We start from the raw sequence: 22,100 nt of genomic DNA, 5'->3' as shown, positions 1-22,100 counted from the left end.
AATATCAAGTCGGAATTTAAATAGAGTGAATAGTGCACTCGGGGCAAATTAATTAATCAAATTAATTAATAATTACTAATTTTCAAAATACCTCCAATCACTTTCAAATTCAACTATGTTGGAGAGCATGCTAAGGCCTAATTTAATATGCTAAAACATATTGATTTTAAGCTAGTTAAGGCCATGTGAATTAATCTTTCACCTAAGATAAATATTAAATAAAATCTTTAATACTTATTCAAATGTTCCACTTTTAATACACGACAATGAGCATATCAAGGGGCAATATAAAATCATACTACATGTTTAAACCAAGTCATGAGCAACCGGAAAAATTAAATCCTGTACAAGAAAAATAAATAATAAAATCTCTAGATTTTATATTTAATCATGCAAACAAGTATCATAATCATCACAAGCATGCTATATAACAAGAATTTAAACCTAGAACATCTCCTACCTCAATTTGAGATGAAAATCTCAAATGCCATCAAAATGGAACGGCTCCGAATCCGACAAAACTACTAGGTTTTGTCGGGGACAACGCCATGAACATAACCCCCATGAAAGCCCCATCAAAATCATAACTTGACCTCAAAACTAAACTCAAGAAATGGTCAAAACTGAATTCTAATAAGGGGGAAAGGTAGAGCACGGCGAGGGGAACAACAAACGTTAAGGCCGAAGACTTTCCATCAAGGAAAAGTGAATCAAAAGAGGAGAGAGAAGATGGCAGCACCCCTTGGGCTGCCATGGGAGCTCCAGATCGTGCATGAAGAGGGGAGAAGATGAAAAATGAAATATCTCACCCCCCCATTTATAAAAATCTCAAAAAGTGCCCCGAACGGGCCCCGTCGGGTCCGAAAAAGTAAAATTTGAGCAGACGCGCTCAAATGGCAAAACTTTGTGAACAAAAAAGATTTAAAATGATAAAATATGAAAAACAGAAGAAATGGTGTTGAAAAACGAGTCCCGAGCAGAAAGTTATGCCCAAAACAAGTTTGGCACAAACCGGGGCCAAAAACCCTGAAACTGGAAAACATTGACCAGGAGGAAATTCCAAGAGTACACAACTCGATGAAATATGAAAATGAATCCCATACGAGGATCCAGGCTCAAAACAAGATATTTTGCAATAACTTTCATTAATTGCACAATGGCCCCTCCAAAAAGTGAAAACTACACTTATGGCCCAGAATAAAAATATCTTCCAAAAATATTTTCTTAAAAACCCCTGAAATAAAATATCTTCAAAAGATATTTATGAAAAACACCAAAAAGAAAAGAAAATAATTTCAAAGAACTTTGCATCCATGCCCCTATAGACACTGGTAGCAATCAGAGTACTTTCTTACAAAAGTAAAGATACGTATTTCGTGGAAACCACTCAAGATGGAGATACATGAAGTAAAAAACCAACTCCGAACACAATAAGTGTGGTTACGCCAACAAAGTGTCAAACGGAGAAAAGACAAAATAGGGAAAAGGACGAAATAGGGAAAATGACGAAAAGTGAATAGTGTCGAAAAATGAAAAATGCGAAAATGACTCAGTCCTCAAAGGAAGTTGTCAATTCACATGAAAGAGTCTCAGAAACCAATTCCGAGCACTTGAGATGACACTAAGCGACACGAAACAGAGCTCAAAAGATAAAATTAAACGAAAAAAATTCATTCGTAAAATTTCAAGAAAAAGGAAATGAAGGCAAATGACTGGGTCGTTACAGTCACACATACAAGCACACACAATATACTAAATTAACAACCATATATATCACGCTGAGATAGTTAAAGAAAACTTCTAAACATACGTCCACATAAGCACGCAAACACATTATCAAGAAGTAACTAAAAACATAGAGCATGGCAACAAAAGCATGATATGCACCTGAAACCCATCGTCCTAAGGTTTTTGAACCCGCACGCTCTGATACCACTTATAGTGACCCTGGATTTTTCAACCCAATGTCATGTAATGAATCAAAGATTGACCCGATAATAGATCCAGATGCGGAAGCAAAAGAAACAAGACAATAGTCTCTCAAGGCATTCCACACCTCTAAGACCTTAAGATGACCTTCCATGAGGTCACGAAACCCAAAGGAATTAACCAGAAGCAGAAACTAGATTAAGAAGGGTCAAATGTTACCCTATGGCACCAATGACAACCAAAGGAGCAAGATCCAGTTCAAACTAAACCATGTGTGCCATAGAATGGCTTAAACAAGGAAAACAAGGTCCTGTGGGAACAAATAAATGAAGTTAACCTGTCTAGGCAACAAACCAAAAAAAACCCACAAGGCAGCCCCATTTCAGTCGACCGAAATGGAGCTTCAGTCGGCCGAAGTAAGCCAGGAAAATGAGAAGAATGAGCCTTCATTTCGGTCGACCGGTTGACCGGTTTGAGGCTCGAAATGAAAAATGGCTACTGGAATTGACAAAATGCTATTCAAACCAAATTGAACAAGGAATCGGTCGACCGAAACAAGCCATCAGTCGACCGAAACAGGTCAAAAAACTGAAAATCAGGCTTGCTATGCACCAAGGCTGAAAAGAGTTCCTAAGCCTCATTAGAATCCCCCATGGCATGATCGAACTTAAAACCATGCACTTGTGTGCTATTGTGAGCATACACGCAAACGTGAAATGACATTTTAGATGTGCTACAATGGCCCATGGCCTTATTACAATTCATTTACAAAATTTGACATGCCAAACCTTCAAGGTTGGGAAAATTACATTTTTAGACAAAATCTAGCGCCAAATGAGTACAAGTGTAATTATAAACATGTTTGGCCCTTGGCCTCATGTCATACATGTCAAATACATCACAAAAGGTGTGTTTATGTACACATTACATATTTAGAACAAATCACAAGTTTTGTCTTACAAAGCTACAAATAGGATTTCATGCCAACATTTTCATGAAAATGATACTTCAAGCATGCGAAACTTCCATGGCATAGTGTGCATCCCAAATCAAGGTCCCTGTACCTGAAAAATGTCCCCACTATGTGGGTGAGTAACATAAAGCTACTCGTGGGAGATGAGCATGCATCGACCTAGCAATTTATAATTATATCAGCTTAAAGTGAAACATGTTAAAGGGCTCATGCCACCTAACGTCTATGTCAAGATGTGACTCAAGGATCATCCTAAGCTACTCATGCAATTGAATTGAACCACGGCATATAAGTATACATGCTAGTATGCAAGTCAATATTAAAACATGATATACGATATATAAGCATACATTCACAAGTATACTAAACCATATTAATAAGTTATGCAATGTCTAAGCATGCATATATAAATATGCAATTAACATGGAAAACTCATGAATCAAGTATATGGGCACAAGTATACTAAGCTAAATGAATTACGTATAAGACATGCATACACGACACAAGTATACATAATGAAGTCCGATTGCACAAATCAAACATATAATGCATAAGTATACTATTTAGGGCTTAGATACATAACCAAGGATACAAGTTCAAGTATGCTAAATGAGATTTAAATACACAAAACAAGTATATAGTTTCAAGTATACTAAATAAGATCTAAATACAAAAAGCAAGTATACAGTTTCAAGTATATAAAATAGGATTCAAATTCCCAAAGTAAGCATCAATTCTCAAGCTACAAGTAATCCATGATTAACAACTTGAAATTAAATGCTAAATCAAATAGTGGAAAGACTAGGACATACAGTCGCTAGACCAAGCAAGTATTTTCGGGTAATTACGACTCACAAGGTACCACCTAGTGCGCACTTATGATTTAGAGGACACTTGTCCACGTACTAGAGCCAAACCCTAGCCATCACATAAATTATGTCCTCACAAGCTTTCCAAAATTAATAAGTTCAAAACTTATACAAAATCAAATGCAAGTTACCACATTCCATGCACAAGTAAGGTTGAGTCCTCACAAACCATGTCCTAAAATTCAAGTCCAAATAGCATATGACATGTCATGTCCTCAATATGCAATTTATATACAAAGCAAGAATATTTTACAATAATTGAGCCACATTACCATCCTAAGCCACAAATACTAAATAAGCTTCAATTTAGCAACAAGCTTTCAAGGTAAACAATTGTAATATTTTAACAAGCTATATACTTACACAAGATATATTTAAATAAGTCATGCAAGATAATGATATCATATATCATACTAAGTCCAATTACCATCTCTAGAGACCACAAGTACCAATTTTACAAGAAGTTAGTAGCATGCTCACAAGGTAATTAAACATACTACATTTTAAGATATTTTTAACCTAACATGGAAAGTCTCTAGATTTCAAATCAATTCCAAATAGGCTCAAATTAATACATGTTAAAGGACATAGCACGGTCTTAACATATATTGCCTCCAACATCGATTTAAGTGACTAAAACACTTACAGTAAAATTAATTAAGCTAATTAATTAATTTTCTCTAAATTTTCAAACAACTCCAAATGTCTTCAATTTAACATAGGTTATAGAACATACCAAGGCCTACCTTAATATCACAATACAAGTTGATTTCATGCTTGTCACAACTATGTGAATTAATCTTTCACAAAAGATAAATATTAAATAAAATTTGCAATTCTTATTCAAATGCTCCCAATTTAACATATGTTGATAAACATATCAGGGCCTAATTTACTAGTATGCCATAATTTAATTCCAAGTTATACACAACCATATGAATTAAATCTTAAATATAGAAATTAATTAAATTAAATTCTAAAATTTGAACAAAGGCATGCTTACAAGTTGTATATGCTTATATAACAATCAATACAATATAAATATAAACGTAAGACATCCCCTACCTCAATTTGAGATGAAAATTTCAAAAGCCACCAAACTGAAACCGCTCCGAATTCGACGATAATTCGAGGTTTTGTCGGGGACAACATGGTGAACAAGAACCCGAAGGAATCCCCATAAAAAACATAACTTGACTTCAAACCCGAACTCAAGAAATGTCCAAAACGAGATTCCAATCGGTGGAATCAAATGTCTCACCAAGGTGAACATAAAACACTAAGGCATTACGGCGTTTCACTGAAGGGAAGAAGCTCAAAAGAGGAGAGACAAGGTGGAAGCCCTGGCTGCCATGGAATCCATCTAAGAGAGAGTGAGAAATCTGATTTTTCACTTAAAGGTCCCCTATTTATAGAAAAACTTTAAAAGTGCCCCGAAAGGGCCATGTCGGGTCTAAAAAAGTGGAATTTGAGCAAACGTGCTCAAACAGAAAAAATCTGTGAACAAAAAAGAACCAAAATGAGAAAAGATTAACAATGGAAGAAACGGCGTCAAAAATTGAGTTCCGAGCAGAGAGATATGCCCCGAACAAGTTCGGCGGCAACTGGGGCCAGAAACCCTGAAACTGGAGAAAAACAACCAGAAGGCAATTCTAAGAGTACCCAACTCAACCAAAAGTGAAAATGAATCCCATACGAGGATCCAGGTTCGAAACAAGACATTTTTGCAATAACTTTCATTAATCGCAAAATGGCCCCTTTAAAAAATGAAAACTTCACAACTGGCCCAGAATGAAAATATCTTCCAAAAATATTTTCTTAACAATCTCTGAAATAAAATATCTTCAAAAGATATTTTCGAAAAACACCCTAAGAAAAGAAAAAGTTTCTGAAGAACTATGCATCCATGCCCCTATGGACACCGGGAGCAACCAGAGTACTTTACTCCAAAAACAAAGATACGTATTTCATGGAACCACTTAGAATGAAGATACGTGTAGTCAAAACCCAACTCTGAACACAAAAAGTGAGGTTATGCCAACAAAGTGACAAATGGAGAAAAGACAAAATAGTGAAAAAGACGAAAAATGAATAGTGTCAAAAAATGAAAAATGTGAAAATGACTCGGTTCTTAAAGGAAGTTACCAATCCAAAGGAAAGAGTCTCAGAAACTATCTTTGAGCACTCGAGACAACACTAAATGACGAGAAACTGAACTAAGAAAAGAAATTTCATCAAAAAAAATTCATCCGTGAAATTCTGAGGAAAAAGGAAAGGAAGGAAATGACCGGGTCATTACATGTGGACTAGGGAGTGCCTGTGTGCACTTTATTTGAAATTATGTGTGTGTAGAGGCTGTGAAAGTCAGTGTCTTAGTGAGTACAAGTTGGTTGGAAAGTGGGGCAGCTGACTGAGTAATTACTTGCATACATCAAGTGAATATATTGAGCTAGTATGTATGGATTGGTTGTGAAAGCTAGTATCTATTATTGTACAAGGGTGTGTGCAATGAGTGAGATAGTTGGGTGTGTAACAAGGTTCATACTAATTGTGGAGGTATTTATTGGTTGAGGCCAAAAACTAAGGTTTTTCCTTATTGAAAGGGTTTCCTTGTATATCTTATGTTATGTGCCTAATTTGTGTTTGATTGGTTTTGTTGATTAAGAAGAAAAGTTTAAGTAAGACCAATTCACCCCCCTCTTGGTCTAATAATTGGTATCAGAGCCACTGGTTTGTATATCTAAGGACTTAACAATCCTACAGTAAAGACTTGGGTCAATGGAAGAGGGTCAATACATTTACCAAGCTCCTTAGTTTGATGGTGCTGATTTTGACACTTGGAAAATCAAGATAGAAGCATATCTAATGTCATAATCCTATGATGTGTGGCATGCTACCTCAAAAGGGGTATCTAAGCTCATTGAAGAAGAGATATCAAATGATTCAAGGGCAAGATAGATTCTATTAATTGGTCTCAAGTATCATGAACTTATTAAGGTTGATGTGTGGGACTCTCTCAATTGAATATATGATGTTAATGAAGACTTTGAAGTTCTAAGAATATTCAATAATGCAATAATTACTTTAGCCAATCAGTGTTACAAAGATACTGCTCAAAGAGATGTGGATGAAGAAAATATATGTATTGAAGCTTTCAAGTGTGAACTTTCAACTTTACTCTCCTTCTCCTTTATTGTGTTCAACACTGTAATGTTCAGGTCAAAGGAATCTTTGTGGAAGAAGAGAAAAGAAGATGAAAGTCCTCCAATGCTCATGATGGATGAAATGGAATTTGAACAAGATTCAGCTGATAAGGTGGTTTCCATTGCAAATAAACTAAGATACAAAAAGGTCTTTGACAGAAGGTTATGCAAAAGAAATCTCAATATTTTAGACAATACACACTTGGCTGGAAAGTACAAGAAACACTTCATTAAAATCAAAATGATGAGGCCAGCTTGGAAACTATCTTCAATGAAGTTTTAATATATACCCCTAGGATCTGTAACTTAAGCGGAAAATGGAATTGGAATTACAATTGCCTAAGTCATTTGAAGATAAGGTCAAAAGTTCAAACTCAACACATGAGTGGAGAAAGCTTAAGACTCTCTAAATTTGCAAACACTTACATAAGAAATTACTGGGCTTACCATTTTACAAATTCAGGAATTCTCAAGGTTGAATTAATTCTAAAATTCACACAGCTTCAAAGCTTTACAAGACCACCTCTTCTCAAAGATAAGGTCTTCCATGGTCATTGTGTGTTCATTGTTTGTCAGGAATTCTCAAGTTTGAATTGATTCTAAAATTCACATAGCTTTAAAGCTTTGCAAGACCACCTCCTCTCAGAGACAAGGTCTTCTATGGTCATTGTGTGTTCATTATTTGTCAACTTCACATCTCTACAAGACCTCATTCTCTCAGGGACAAGACTTTTCATGATTATTAAGTTTCATGTGTTGTTATCTTGCTGATTCTAACTCTTGTTTTTGAAAGGTTAAATACACTTAAAATTTGCTCTAGAACTTAGACAAGATCAAGACATGATAATTCATCATAACTCATCTACAACAACCATTCACTTGACCAATTTCAAGCTGTATGTATTTTAAATTTCTCAAACCTGTTATGATTTAGTTTTCTGAAGAAAATTTGTTGTGATTGAGTCTTAAAATGATTTATCTTACTCTCACATGAGTGTTTGTTATATGAGCAAGTCCACCATATTGATTTAAGTCTATGAGGTTCAATTCTTGGGCTGTTCATGTTGAAAATTACAGATTTACCATCAACTTTCAGGTTTCTACAGAAACTTGCTGAGAACTGTCTTTAAGGCCGTAATTGATATGTGATGAGTGCTCAAATGTACCCCATTTGAGCACCTAAGCAAGGGTATTTTAGTCCATTTATCTATCTTATTTTCCCGTTTTAGTCTAATTTCATGTTTTTGTCTATTTCAGGTCAATAAAGTTAAAACGGGCTAAAAATGGTTTGTTAAGGCCTTTTTGGAGTCAAACTAAGTCTTAGTGAGAATCTGAACCAAAAGGAGGCTGATCTGGAGCAAAAAGAAGGCTAATGCTGAAAACTGCCAAGTCAGATCGATCGGAGAAAAATGAGATCGATCGAAGAAAAATGAAATCAATCGAACTCTGATCGATTGAAGAAAAGTTGGATCGATCGAACTCTGATCGATCGAAAATGTGCTGGTAGCGAGCTGTCTTATTCTCGCGCGCCTGAACTCCACCTACCACATAGTTGCGGGATTAGATATTTTTAGGGCTATATTTCTGACTTAGTGACTAAGAAAAGGACCTTATATTTAAAGGGAATTGAACCATTTTGTAAAGGAGCTTTTTCATCATTTTATTTTTACAATATAATTTTATTTTCTCTCTCTAGAAAAATTAGAGATTAGGGTTAGAAGAAAAGAGAAGAGTGGAGGCACCAAGAACACATCTTAAGATCTACACACTCTCTCTCTTTAGAATTCAACAAAGAAAAAGAGGAAGAAAATGGAGCCATGTTTGGGGATTGCCCTTGAGGGTTCCAAGATCACACCTACCTCCTCCATGATTGGCTAGACTTCTCCTTGGGGTTTGGATGAGCCCCAAGTTTGTAATCTAAACCTCTATCTGTTTCATACTTTTTGAGGAATAATATCTTGTGATTAATGTTTTAGCCTTGTGAATAAAATAAATCTTGGTATATTTCTATGATTTCTGTGGTTTAATTCTTCCTATTAATTCTCTAGTTTATTTACATATCTATGTGTGATTAAATTAGGAATTATGTCTTACATGATTCATGTGGATTAATTCTTTCAATTGATTCTTTTATGATTACAGGTTGTCTTATGTGTGATTATTTGGGAATTGATTTGTACAATAGTTTTTCTATGTTGGTTGCATGTCTATGTGTGATTAATTGAGGAGCTAGTGATGGCTATGCATGGTATTCATTGAATGGGTTTGTCAATTAATTTGATGGATTATTCTTATGCTTGATGGGTTGTTCTACAATTTAATTCATGCTTGTAGGTAGGTAGATAATCTTTACTTGATTCGATATTCCATGGCTTATTATTGCAAATTCCATGATTCTCTAGATTGATGTGTGCTACAATTATGAATAGTTTGATGGGTCATGCATAGAATTGATGGGTTGTTCTACACTTAGTTTATTTGTTGGTTAGGTAGACAATACATTATTGAATTTGATGGTCCATACTTAATATTGCAATTGATAGTCGCATTTTATTCACAAGAATATTTTCCCCAAATTAGTTGAAAGTATGTGGTTCGGTGAACGAGCTTGGTGGCGATTCCAATGCATCCCAAGACCTCACTTCTCATCTCTTAAATCCCTAACTCAACTTAGTTTATTTTAATTGTATTTTAATTTCCTTGCATCTTAGTTTAATCAACCAATCTCTCCTTTGTAATCTTGTGATCCACTAGAGTCGAAATTAAATTCCAACACGTATAATCCCTTGGGACGATCCCTACTCACTCTTGCTACATTAGTAGTAGTGGTTTTTATAAATTTAAACTTAACCTAAAAGGATTTTTTTGAACCACACATTCACTACATTATTTTGGCGTATACAAGCGGCCTCGTCAATATGTATATTGATGTGTTAGAGATTTGTGCTTCTATGAAAAGATGAACCAAGGTTTTGAGAGTATTGTTCAGGTCTGAGACATTGCAGAATTACATTTGTACCCTTAGCATAAAGATTTATCTGTTGCAGAAATACTAAGCCTACAGAAAGCTGTTTGTAACTGAATTTAACATACATTGTTCAATCCTTACTTGTACAACTTGTTTAATCAATTGAGCAGGTTTTATTCACTGAAACAAAGCTGTAGGTCATTGGTTGAAAGAGAAATTGAAGAATTCTGAGTTGGGATTGGTATACCCTTTTTGAAAGTTTAAAGGTTAGCTTGTAAATTGGCTGAAATGAACATGAAGTGTTTATATCTTACTGTCCATTATGCAAGAATATCTAACTATTTCAAGCTCAGTCGCAGAAGAAGCTGTTAATGATGAACTTCTACCAGAAAATAGGTTTGTACAGCCTTTGGCTTTACAAAATCACCAACAAAGATTTCAGGTAACAACCCTAGTTTTTCAAGCCAGTGTATCCTATGATGAACCAGAGTTTGACCCGATAATGGATCCGAATACGAAAGCGAAAAATAGAAAATAAGTCTCTAGGAATATACAATATCCCTAGGACACCAAGTTGACTTTCCATGAGGTCACAGAACTTAAAGAGAACTAACGCTGAAGAAAAAGATCAGAAAAAGACCAAATAAGCCCCCAAGGGCAAAATAGTCTTTTTACATAGAGAGACATCTCCAGAAATGTACATCATTCCCAAGACACATCTGTTTTCACATAGTGGAAGCAACTTGAAAAGAAAACTGGACAAGTTTAACCCCCAAAGGCAAAATAGTAATTTTTGGCAAGATTTGGGTGCCACCGAGCACACCATTAAATAGATAACCAAAAAATTAATCAAGTTAGACTCAAAAATCACTTGATTCGGAGTCCGGATGGAAAAGAAAAGTCAAAACAAAGTTTTGACGTCGCTGCGGCCATGAATAGTGTTTTGACAACAATGAATAGTGACTTGGGCAAAATACTAAAATTCGTGTGCCATTTTGAGGCACTAAACAACATTTTTTTAGAGAAACATGAAGAAAAAACCCCCCTCAAAATAATATTTCCAAGCTGACCATGTCAAAATAAAAATTTATTTTTGATGGAAAATTCCTAAAATGCCCTTATAACAGACTTTTTCAAAAAGTGCATATGTGCACATAAAATCAGATTTAACGCAGGGTTTTCGAGATCGAGACGGCATTTTGTAGAAAAATGTTGTGAAGAAACCCCCACTAAAATCATGTTTTCTATGTGACCATGACAAGGCCGGAATTTGTTTTTCAAAATAAATTACCAAAATGCCCCCAGATTAAATTAGGTCAAAAACGAAAAAAAAAAAAAAAAAAAACAACTGTGCACCAAGTGTTCATTTGACCCTAAATGGTGTTGTGTGCTAAAACGATCATGCATGCAAACGTATTTAGTGATTTTAAGCATGTGGGAATGGTTTGTGGCTCCCAAAACTGCCCGATGCAAAATACGACCTATCCGAACCTCAAAATGCAAAGAAAATGCTTAAAATGGAGAACTTGAGACCAACAAGCATCCATTTTATACAAATGTGATATTTTGTGCAAGGTGAGCATTCACTTAAATGTAATATACATATTTACACGTGTTCCAATGGCCTATGGTCTCAATGGTCACTAAATACAAAATATCACCAATTAAATCTCAAATTTTGCCTAAAAAGGCTTTTAAAGAAACTTGCACTACAAGAAATATCATTTTTACCGGCAGTTTTTATGTGTGTGCCGTTGTTAATTAATTTTTACCGGCAGTTTATAATAAACTGCCATTATTGGTTATAATACCGGCGGTATGATAAAAACGGCCGGTATATATGTAGTATTTTCGGCAGTGTTTATAAAAGCGCCGGAATTAATTAAATAATTCCAGCAGGTATAAAAAATATGCCAGAAATTATGTAATTTTTATTTAATTGTTATTATTTTATGTATTATTTTTTTTTTTCCTAAAAATCACGTTTAGGGGAGGCTATTACTATTCACACGATTTCTATTCCTCCCTTCTATTCTCTCACTAACTCACGGCTTCAAACCTTGGTGGTGCGGTTGGTGTGGCGCAGGGAAGATCACGGCGGTGGTGGCCGATTGGTGGCGCATCAGAGATCTGCATAGTGGTGGTTGTTCAGTTGGCATACGGTTAGTTCTAAAAACTTCTAACCCTAATCCCTCCCTTCTTAAGAGCTCCACTTATCTCTCTCTCTCTTAAGTAATTAACTTATATTGTTGTTAATTTCTTAAGTAAAGATGAACAATTGCATATATGTTTTGGGTTTTTCTCCATTCTACTCTTTCTTGAACGAATCAGCTCCAACTACTGCATATATAATTTCTGGTATGTTGTTGCCGATTTTGGGGCTTCTGATTTTTGAAGGAAATAGGGTAATGTTGTTACCGATTTTTGGTATGTTGTTGCCGATTTTGGGGCTTCTGATTTTTGAAGGAAATAGGGTAATGTTGTTGCCGATTTTCGGTATGTTGTTGCCAATTTTGGGGGCTTATGATTTTAAGGCTTTCATGTTGGTTCTGCTGCTTTGGCTTATTTGTTTTCTAAACAGATGGGTTTTTATTGTTCTTATATTGTAGTTTGTATTTTTGTGGCTTGTATTATGTTAATAGGGTCTCTTTCTTAAGAATTCATTGATTGGTGAGATACATGGGTTCTTCCAATTTGTCATATTCTTTAAATTCCAGCAACTTTTGTTATGGATGTGAACCCTAACTTTTGGTTTTAGTGTTCACAAAACAGATTAACTAGTCAAGCCATAACTTTTTGTCATGAATTAAAGTAAACTTGTATGTATTAAAACTGAAAAGGAAAAAGGAAAAGAAAACTGAAAACTGAAAAAGGAAAAGAAAACTGTAAAAGGAAAAGGAAAAGAAATCCAATGCATTAAACTTGTATTTATAGTTAAAACCAACACTCTCTCTCATATGTATTATTCTTCATGAGGATAATAAATAATTTTTATTACTTTGTTACTTTTGTAACTTTGTTGTAATATATTTATTATTTTGTAGAGATTCATATATAATTTCTTTCATTAGGTTATAGAATCTATCATAATGGACAGAAGTTGGATTACGGAGTCAAGGTACTTTAAATTTTAGTCTCGTCAATTTTCAAAAAAATAATAAATAAATAAAGCTTAATTCTCATTTTGGTTTAGATATTTACGATAAATTCATTTTTACTTTTGTCTTTCTTACTATACAAATAGGATAAGTACTACATACTCGAATGGCGTTGAACAATTTCTAGATACATCGTTTAAGCGAGTTGGGCAGAGTGGACGCATATATTGTCCTTGTAACAATTGTGGGAATTGTATCAAGAAAACACGACAAGAAGTTTTGGATGACTTGATGTGGAATGGGTTTATCCAAACATACACAACTTGGATTTATCATGGAGAACAATTACCTTCGTCTTCTAGGCATAATGATGGGCACACCTTATACGAGCACATCGACTCCAATGTAAATAATGATGACATGCACGAACTCTTATATGAGGGTTTTGGAATTCAAAATGAAATGGGTGAACAAGCTGATAGGGAAAATGAGTATCATCAGGGCCCTAATGAAGAGGCAGATAAGTTTTACAAGCTTCTAGATGATGGAAAAACAGATCTATATCCTGGGTGTAAAAACTTTACGAAGTTGTCTTTTATAGTGAAACTATATTTGTTGAAAACTTTGCATCATTGGACTGATAAATCATTTAGTGAGTTGCTAATGTTTTTGAAAGATGTACTACCAGAAGGTGAGACACTGCCAAAATCTTTTTACGAGACAAAAAAGATAATTAGTAACTTAGGTCTCAAGTATGATAAGATTGATGCATGTCCCTTTGATTGTATGTTGTACTGGAAGGAGCACGCTAATGATGAAACATGTCATAAATGTGGCAAGTCTAGGTGGAAGGATTTTGACACTCATTCCGAGGGCAGTACAAGTACATCACCCCCATCAAAAAAGACAAAAATTCCAGCCAAAGTTATAAGGTATTTCCCTCTTAAGTCAAGACTTCAACGGTTGTTCATGTCAAATAAGATAGCTTTAGATATGCGATGGCATGAGGAAGAACGCATAAAAGATGGAAAATTAAGACATCCTGCTGACTCTCTAGCGTGGGATTATTTTGACAAAAAGTATCCAGAGTTTGCTAGGGATTCTAGAAATGTTAGACTTGGCCTAACATCAGACGGTTTCAACCCATTTAGGACTATGAGTATTGCACATAGTACATGGCCTGTTGTTCTTGCTGTATACAACTTGCCAGGGTGGATATGCATGAAACAACCTTTTTCATACTGTCCACCTTAATCCCTGGTCCTAAGGGTCCTGGAAATGATATTGATGTATATTTGCAGCCCTTTATAGAAGAATTAAAGGCATTGTGGGTTGAAGGGGTGGATACCTATAATACGTCGAGAAAAGGGATGTTTCGCATACATGCAGCGTTATTGTGGACTATAAGTGACTTTCCTGCTTTTGCAAACTTATCTAGTTGGAGTACAAAGGGGTATTTGGCTTGTCCAGTTTGTCTTAAAGACACTTGTTCTTGTAGGTTAAAGCATAGCAAAAAAATTTATTATACAGGCCATAGGCTTTTTGTTGAGCAATGTCATAGATTCAGACGCAATAAAGCAGCTTTTGATGGAACAGAAGAGACTAGGTGTGCACCACCTATGTTATCTGGAACAGAAGTGCTACATGAACTAGAGGGCATTAGCTTTCCAGCATTTGGGAAAGGGGATGATGGCAAGGGGAATGCTGCACAAGTGGATGAAATGGATGAAAATCCAGTATTCAATTGGAGGAAGAAGAGTATATTTTTTGAATTACCTTATTGGGAGCACCTTCTTATTCGTCATAATCTTGATGTGATGCATATTGAGAAGAATATATGCGACAATGTACTTTATACTTTGATGAATGAACCGGGTCGAGGAAAGGATGGTTTAGAATCAAGACTCGACTTACAGGAGATGCAAATAAGGCATTCACTTCACCCCCAGGAACGTGGTGCAAACAAATATTATTTGCCTTCAGCAAGTTACACATTTTCTCCACTTGAAAAGAAAATCTTTTGTCGGGCGTTGAAAAAAGTTAAAGTTCCAGATGGATATGCAGTTAACATATCACGTTGTGTGAAATTGAAAGAGCGTAAAATTAGCGGTTTAAAGAGCCATGATTCCCATATCCTAATGCAACAACTATTACCAGTATCCATTCGCAAGCTATTGCCAAAGAATGTATGCTCTTCACTTGTTGAGTTGAGTAACTTTTATAAGGAATTATGTTCAAAAACTCTCATACCGGCTGAGTTGGACAATTTGCAAAATAAGATTGCTTTAACACTTTGTAAATTGGAAATGATATTCCCACCATCTTTTTTTGATGTGATGGTCCACTTATCAATTCACTTAGCTCAGGAAGCAAAGATCGCAGGACCAGTGCAATATCGTTGGATGTATCCATTTGAGAGGTTTAACTTTTTTGCACTATTTTCGTAGGCTTTTTTCCCCACTAAATATTGCAAATACTTCTCATTTTTTTGTTGTATCCTATCAGGTATCTTTTAACCTTAAAAAATTATGTGTGCAATAGAAGTCGCCCAGAGGGTTCAATTGCAGAAGGGTATTTAGCTGAGGAATGCTTAAATTTTTGTTCAAGATACCTAGCAAACGTGGAGACAAGGTTCAATAGGCCCTCAAGGAATGATGACAACCTTGATGATGGAGAAGAGATGTCTACTTTTGGCCCTAGAGGTCGTGCCTTAGGAAAACAGGAGATAATTGTTTTAGATGATGATTGTCAAACACAAGCTCATCGGTATGTGTTATTTAACTATGACGGAGCTACACAATTCATTGAGTAAGTGAAAAGTTTACAATATTTGACCTAGTTGTTATTATTATTATTATTCATTTGTTGTTAACAATATAACATATAGAGTATGATATTTTTTCATTATAGAAAGCATAAGAAATTTCTTAAAAGAAGGCAACGGAATTTAAAGCCACGACAAATACAATCAATGTCTCATCTATCATTTCATAAGTGGTTTAATGAATGTGTAAGTATCTACACATAGAACGGTTAATTAAATTTTATATTATATATGCTATTTACTTTATTGTAAAACTTACATCTTTGAAAATACAGCTGCGGAATATGGAGGATCCTATCCCTAATGAGATTCGATGGCTAGCTCGAGATCCTAATGTCGTTTCCAAATGATTTAAGTCATTCGTGATTAATGGGTTTAAGTTTAATGTTAGAGATCGTGATAATCAGAGGAAGACCCAAAATAGTGGTGTTGTTTTAAAAACACACACATCAAGTTATGCAAGAGCCAGTGATCAAAATCCTATTGTAGGAAATGTTCATTACTTCGGATTATTGATTGATATCATTGAGTTGGACTACAATGAAGAAAGGAAGGTTGTATTGTTCAAGTGTGATTGGTTTGATGTACTCTCTAAGGGTAGAGGGATAAAGGAGGATGATTTTGGGTTTACACTCGTTAATTTTTCACGTGTAATGCGAACTGACGAACCATTCATTCTAGCATCTCAGGCTGAGCAAGTGTTTTATGTTCAAGACCCAGTTGATACAGATTGGCATGTTGTTATAGGGACAAAACCTCGTGATTTATATGATATTCCTGAAGATGATACTAAGACCTATGGATTTGAGCAACCATTTAGTTCTCTACACTCGGATGCAACTGATGATCACATTCATTGGGATAGAGGTGATGTGCCTGGAACAATGGTTGATAAATCTTCATCAGCAAACACGGAAAAAGAAGATATTCCAGATGAATAACATACTTAGAATGTTGCAAATATCCCTTACTCATTTTTTATAACTTGGTAAGTAAAAAGAGTATACATCATATTAGTTATTTATTTATTTTTTTTATCATATTTCAAATTGATATTGTCCTAAAACAAATAAAACTGTGGTACAATCATACTTAAGTAAATTTATACTTCCTTCTTGCATATTGTAATTGTTCTCAAGTGTGTTACTTTTCCAAATTTTGATGTTTTTGAAGACCTAATATATTCAGCCTAAATTTCATCTTAACTACCAGCTTGAATAAACATGGCAACAAAGGTTTGTTAGCTTTATGCAGGAACATAATGAAACGTAAGGCAACAACAAACTTGGAATTAGAATTGCATGGAGGACTTTCTCAGGGTTCAAATTCGCAGTCCCATACTTCCCTTGGTTCACAAGAAGAGGACGTGGGGACTACTGAAAGCAATGAGTTAATAACACCGACGAAGACTCGAGGCCCCACACGCTGCGCAAATGTGGTACAACATGACACCAAAAAGAATGGCCTGATACCATTAAGGTGACTTTATTTAAATGATGGCATTGAATGACTATAAAGTTTTAGGAAATGCATGCAAGTGAAGCCATTTTATAGTGTGAATGACTTATTTATTATTATACCATTTTACTTATTTGGTCCAAATCGATGACTTATTTATTATTATACCATTTTACAGTGTGAATGAGCATGGACAGCCTAATGGAGCCGATGAAAAAAAATTCGCTAATTATTTGGGCACAATTGCCCGTAATGGTCTTGCAGCTCCCTTGAACTACAAAAATTGGAGGAAAGTCCCTGAAATAGTTAAAGAGGACATGTGGACGACGGTTCGGGTAAAATTTTTTCGACTCTTCACATCTTTGACTGACTGATTTCACTTGTATACACATTTCATTTCTAGAGTTAAATTTTTTTTTTTAATTACTCGATTCTTTATTTATTTATCTTTTATATGCAGGGCAAGTTTGCAGTAGAAGAAATCTCAAAAGATTGGACATTATCATCCCTTGGTCATAAATGGAGAGATTGGAAAAGTGAAATTAAAAGTAACTATTATAAAATTTGGCGTACAGATGAACAACGATATGCAAACCCACCACCAAGTGTTGAGGAGGACCAATGGGATTATCTCATTAGATATTGGCGTACAGAGGCAGCACAGGTAATTCATAATGTTATTTAGGTTATTTAATAATAATAGATTTATCATTCCATGTATATATAGGTATATTCCCATCTAATGTGTATTTAAAATTGGATAATGCTTATTTACAATTGGATAATTAAAGAGGACATGTGAATTGGTGGTTCGAGGTTGCTGTTTGGTTGCTTGATTTGGTTGTTGGAGTTCGAATTCGAGTGTTGATTGCTATGGGTGGCTGAATTGGTGGTTCAGGGTTGCTGTTTGGTTGCTTGATTTGGTTGTTGAATGATTTCTAGCATTTTTTCCTAGTCAGTTTCTACTATTTTTTCCTAGTCAGTTTCTAGCATTTTATTCTAGTTTTTTTCAGTCAGCTTCTAGCATTTTATTCTAGTTTTTTTCAGTCAAGGAACAGAGAAGTAGAGAGAGAAAATTCAATGTTAGACCATGAAATTAATCTAACATTTGAAATAAGTTGTCATTCAAATACCCTTTTAGAATTTGTAAATGTAACTGGTCAAGTAAGAAGTAGACAGTGGTAGCATGATCCAGTGCTGAAACTAAGCACATGGCCATAGATTTGTTGAGAGGTATTATGACACATAGCCAGGAGCTTTTAGGACTTTGATCCTTGATAGGTTTTAAGTTCAAAATTTAAGCCTTGCATACAAATTCTGGAACGCACCCCCCCAAAAAACAAAAACAAAAAAAAAAAAATTGTCCATATGCACCTTACAAAAACTGAAGGCCCCATTTACCTAAAAAAAAAAATTGTAGGCTCCAGCTCGTATGTCATGAGAGTTAAGAAACAGAAGCTTTTGATGTATCCTTGTATGTGTCATATTCAACACATTTTCTGCTAAAGCTTTGCCAAGTTCAGCTAATAACAATTACCAAATCATAATAACAATAAAATGGTAAAAAGTACCTGAGTGTCCTCTCTGATTCTTAGATTCTATCCCGCTGGATTCAACAAGTCATTTACAACCTGAAATGAAAGTAACCTTAAAGGATAGTAATGTAGCAGAACCAAGTTCTATTTATTCTTAAACAATTTGACCAAAAAACTAGAAGTTGATATAGATTACAAGCAAAAGCAACTAGCAAGAAACTAATAAATGGAGTAGAAATGATATTACAGGACAACTCTAGTTGTAAAAACAAAGAGGAAGTCAATGTACAAAAGAATGTTGAATCATTTAGTTGTTAGACATCCTACTGATTTTTTCATAGTTAGTGTTCACTTAACCTGTAACATATATAACATTTGTTTAAAAATAAGGATTAATCTACTTAGCTCATATATAACATGTGTGTGTTTACAATTTAAAAGGCTAATATATACCTTCTTATTCCTTTGTTTTAGAAACAAAGCCAACAAAATGAAGTAAATCGCTCTAAGCAAACAATGCTGCACACAACTGGGACAATGAGTTATGCGCGGAAGGCTGAAAAGGTTAAGTCTGTTTTTTTTTTTAAGTTAATCACTTGTATGTCACACAATTTATTATACATCAGTGCGATATAATTATAATAACATATATATATATATATATATATATATATATATATTTAAAAAAAAAAAAAAAAACAGATGAAGTTGGAATCAGGGAAGGCGCCAACTCGTGCTCAACTATTTTGCGCAACACATAAGAGTAAGAAGGATGGCAAAGCTAGTGATGAACATGCTGCCAAAATGATTGTAAGAATTTTTTTAGACCTTCAATTATTTATTTTCTAGTTTGATTAAGTGTAAAATATGAGTACTAAAATTTATTATATTTGATATTTTTTATCTTTTTATGTTTCCTTATCCATTCTATGTATGCAGACACAACTAGAAGAGCTTGCTGCAACTCAGCCTTCTAACCCAGATGAACCTTCACCCCATGATTTTTATGTCCAAGTTAGGGGAGAAGAAAGAAGGGGCCGTGTTCGGATGTATGGCTTGGGACCTACGCCAACTAGTCTTTGGGGGCCATCTCCTAGTAAAGCGGAGCTGATAAGAAGGACCTCACAAGCAGAAGAAGAGGCACATCTTGCTCATGCAGAAATGAATGAGAAAGTGGACAAGATGCGTGCCAAGTATGATGAAAAATATGAAGCTTTGAACGCAAAGATGGCTATGATTTTACGTCATATCGAAAATCAAAATTCTAATATACAGGTAAATAATTTTGTTATTGTACCCTTGTAAACATTTAACTATATAAATTTTATAAGTCCTAATATATTTATAATTATATTATATTATGAAGGTGCATAATAAAATTATATTTTATTGTGAAGGTACCCGGCTCCTCAACTACTACACTTGGTGATCCTTAAACTTTATTTTTGGTCATGGAATTTCATCCTTGGTGAGCATTTAGATTTTAATTATCATTTTCTTTTAACCATACATTTAATTGTCTTAATTATTATTCTTTGTTTCGTGGCTTTTATTTAAAATGTATGTAGGGCAATTTGAAGGAAGACGAGAGATGAAATTGAACCATTAATTCTCAAGGCCCTCGCATAGTCTCACTCAAATTCTCAATGAAATGTTGATGTTTTATTTTGCATGATTTCCTTTTGAACCTTTTATTAGCACTTGACATTTTAAAACAAAACTTAGATGTTATGGGATGTTATTGAATTTTAATGCAACTTTCTTTGTTCTATGTTATATATCAAATTTAAGTTGTTGGATGTGTTGTGATTGGTAAATTACATGTGATTTCATTAAACAGGGAACAAAATAAAATATTTGGTAATATGTAAATTAAACCAGAAAAAAATATTTTTTTTAAAAAAAATTTAACACATTACCGACGGTTTAAAACGCCCCAAAAGAAAAAAATATTACAGTTCACTTACAATACACCGACAATTTAACACGCCCTTAAAAGTAAAAAATTATACATTATCGGCACTTTAAATTGCCGAAGTATATCATTAAAAAGGGTGATTTAAAATGCCCCTAAAAAGAAAAAATTATACATTACCGGCGCTTTAAGGTGCCGGAGATAAATTCTAACACCGGCAGTTACAAACGCCCCTAAAAAGAACATACATTACCGGCGCTTCAAAGTGCCGGAATAGACAGTTACAATGATAGTTTACTTAAAATACACATGCAGACAAGAACGCCAATAATTAAAATTTCACCGGCGGTTTTATTGGACCGCCAATAATGATTTCAAACTTGGCAGTTGCTTATAAACCGCCGGTGAAGCTTACCGGCGGTGACTATACCGGCGGTTATCTAAAACCGCCGGTATATGTATTACCGGCGCTTTTTGTACCTAAAACCGGCAGTTTAGACCGCCGCTGAAAACCTTATTTGTTGTAGTGTTGAAACTAAAAATTATCAAATGGTTTCAAAAGACCGTTTAGCCCTTGGCGACACTTCATGCATAAATAAAGAGACCATATGGAAGTGTTAAAATACACTTCCCACCACCCATGCAAATGTAATGGAGTTAAAGTATTGCATTTTTCTATTTTTCAACAAAATCACTTAGAAATAAAAGTACTTAGAAGACAAAATGAAAGTCCTTGGCCCATGGCCTCGTTACATACATGTCAAATACATCCCAAATGGCGCACTTAAGTACTCATTATATATTTAAAACCAAATATACAAGTTTTGACATATAAAGCTACAAATACCATTTCATACTAACATTTTCATGAAATAAATACTTCAAGTCTACAAGACATCCCAAAGCAAATGCAAAGCCCCAAGTCTTGAATCTTGTACCTGAAAAATGTCCCCACTACATGGGTGAGTAACATAAAGCTACTCGTAGGAGATGAGCATATAAAGACCTAGCGTTTTACAAACTTATTAAGTTGATATAAATCAATTTATACGGTCATGCCACCTAACGTATATGTCAAAGGTGAGACTCAGAAAGCATCCTAAGCCACCTTAGAACATTTCTAGCATAAACCACACCATTCATACAATTAAACAATATAGGAGCATATAGTGTAACGTAACATGACATAGTATTCAAAGTTATGAACTTGTAACCTAAAATGCGAAAACAACTGAAATGGTTCAGACCACCTAACGTCTATGTTCCACATTAGTCTAAGGAATCATCCTAGGCTATATTGAACAATTAAAACACAAATTACAATTTCA

The 22,100-nt window shown here is 34.7% G+C and overlaps 1 protein-coding gene across 1 annotated transcript; it reads left to right on the top strand.

Moving 5' to 3' along the window:
• The first annotated feature begins 11,956 nt into the window (after nucleotides 1-11,956).
• On the top strand, nucleotides 11,957-20,961 carry LOC132273412 (uncharacterized). The gene is made up of 9 exons (XM_059774366.1): nucleotides 11,957-12,104; nucleotides 17,119-17,343; nucleotides 17,501-17,657; nucleotides 17,783-17,986; nucleotides 19,332-19,421; nucleotides 19,560-19,667; nucleotides 19,797-20,132; nucleotides 20,255-20,325; nucleotides 20,426-20,961. Exons 2-8 carry the CDS (start codon nucleotides 17,126-17,128, stop codon nucleotides 20,291-20,293), a joined length of 1,152 nt encoding a protein of 383 aa, XP_059630349.1. The 5' UTR covers nucleotides 11,957-12,104; nucleotides 17,119-17,125; the 3' UTR covers nucleotides 20,294-20,325; nucleotides 20,426-20,961.
• Nucleotides 20,962-22,100: the final 1,139 nt, after the last annotated feature.

Source organism: Cornus florida, unplaced genomic scaffold (genome assembly GCF_030987335.1).
Source record: "Cornus florida cultivar Cherokee Brave unplaced genomic scaffold, ASM3098733v1 CherokeeBrave_3.0.0_Hap2_Chr09, whole genome shotgun sequence".
NCBI lineage: Eukaryota > Viridiplantae > Streptophyta > Magnoliopsida > Cornales > Cornaceae > Cornus > Cornus florida.
This window is presented reverse-complemented; position numbering and strand designations above follow the sequence as displayed.

Excerpts from the sequence above, each read along its gene's own strand:
- LOC132273412 (XM_059774366.1), top strand. The coding sequence starts at position 17,126 with ATGAAACGTAAGGCAACAACAAACTTGGAATTAGAATTGCATGGAGGA. Across the intron at positions 17,658-17,782 it reads ACATGTGGACGACGGTTCGG|GGCAAGTTTGCAGTAGAAGA; the intron begins GTAAAATTTTTT and ends TTTTATATGCAG. Across the intron at positions 20,133-20,254 it reads ATCAAAATTCTAATATACAG|GTACCCGGCTCCTCAACTAC; the intron begins GTAAATAATTTT and ends TTTATTGTGAAG.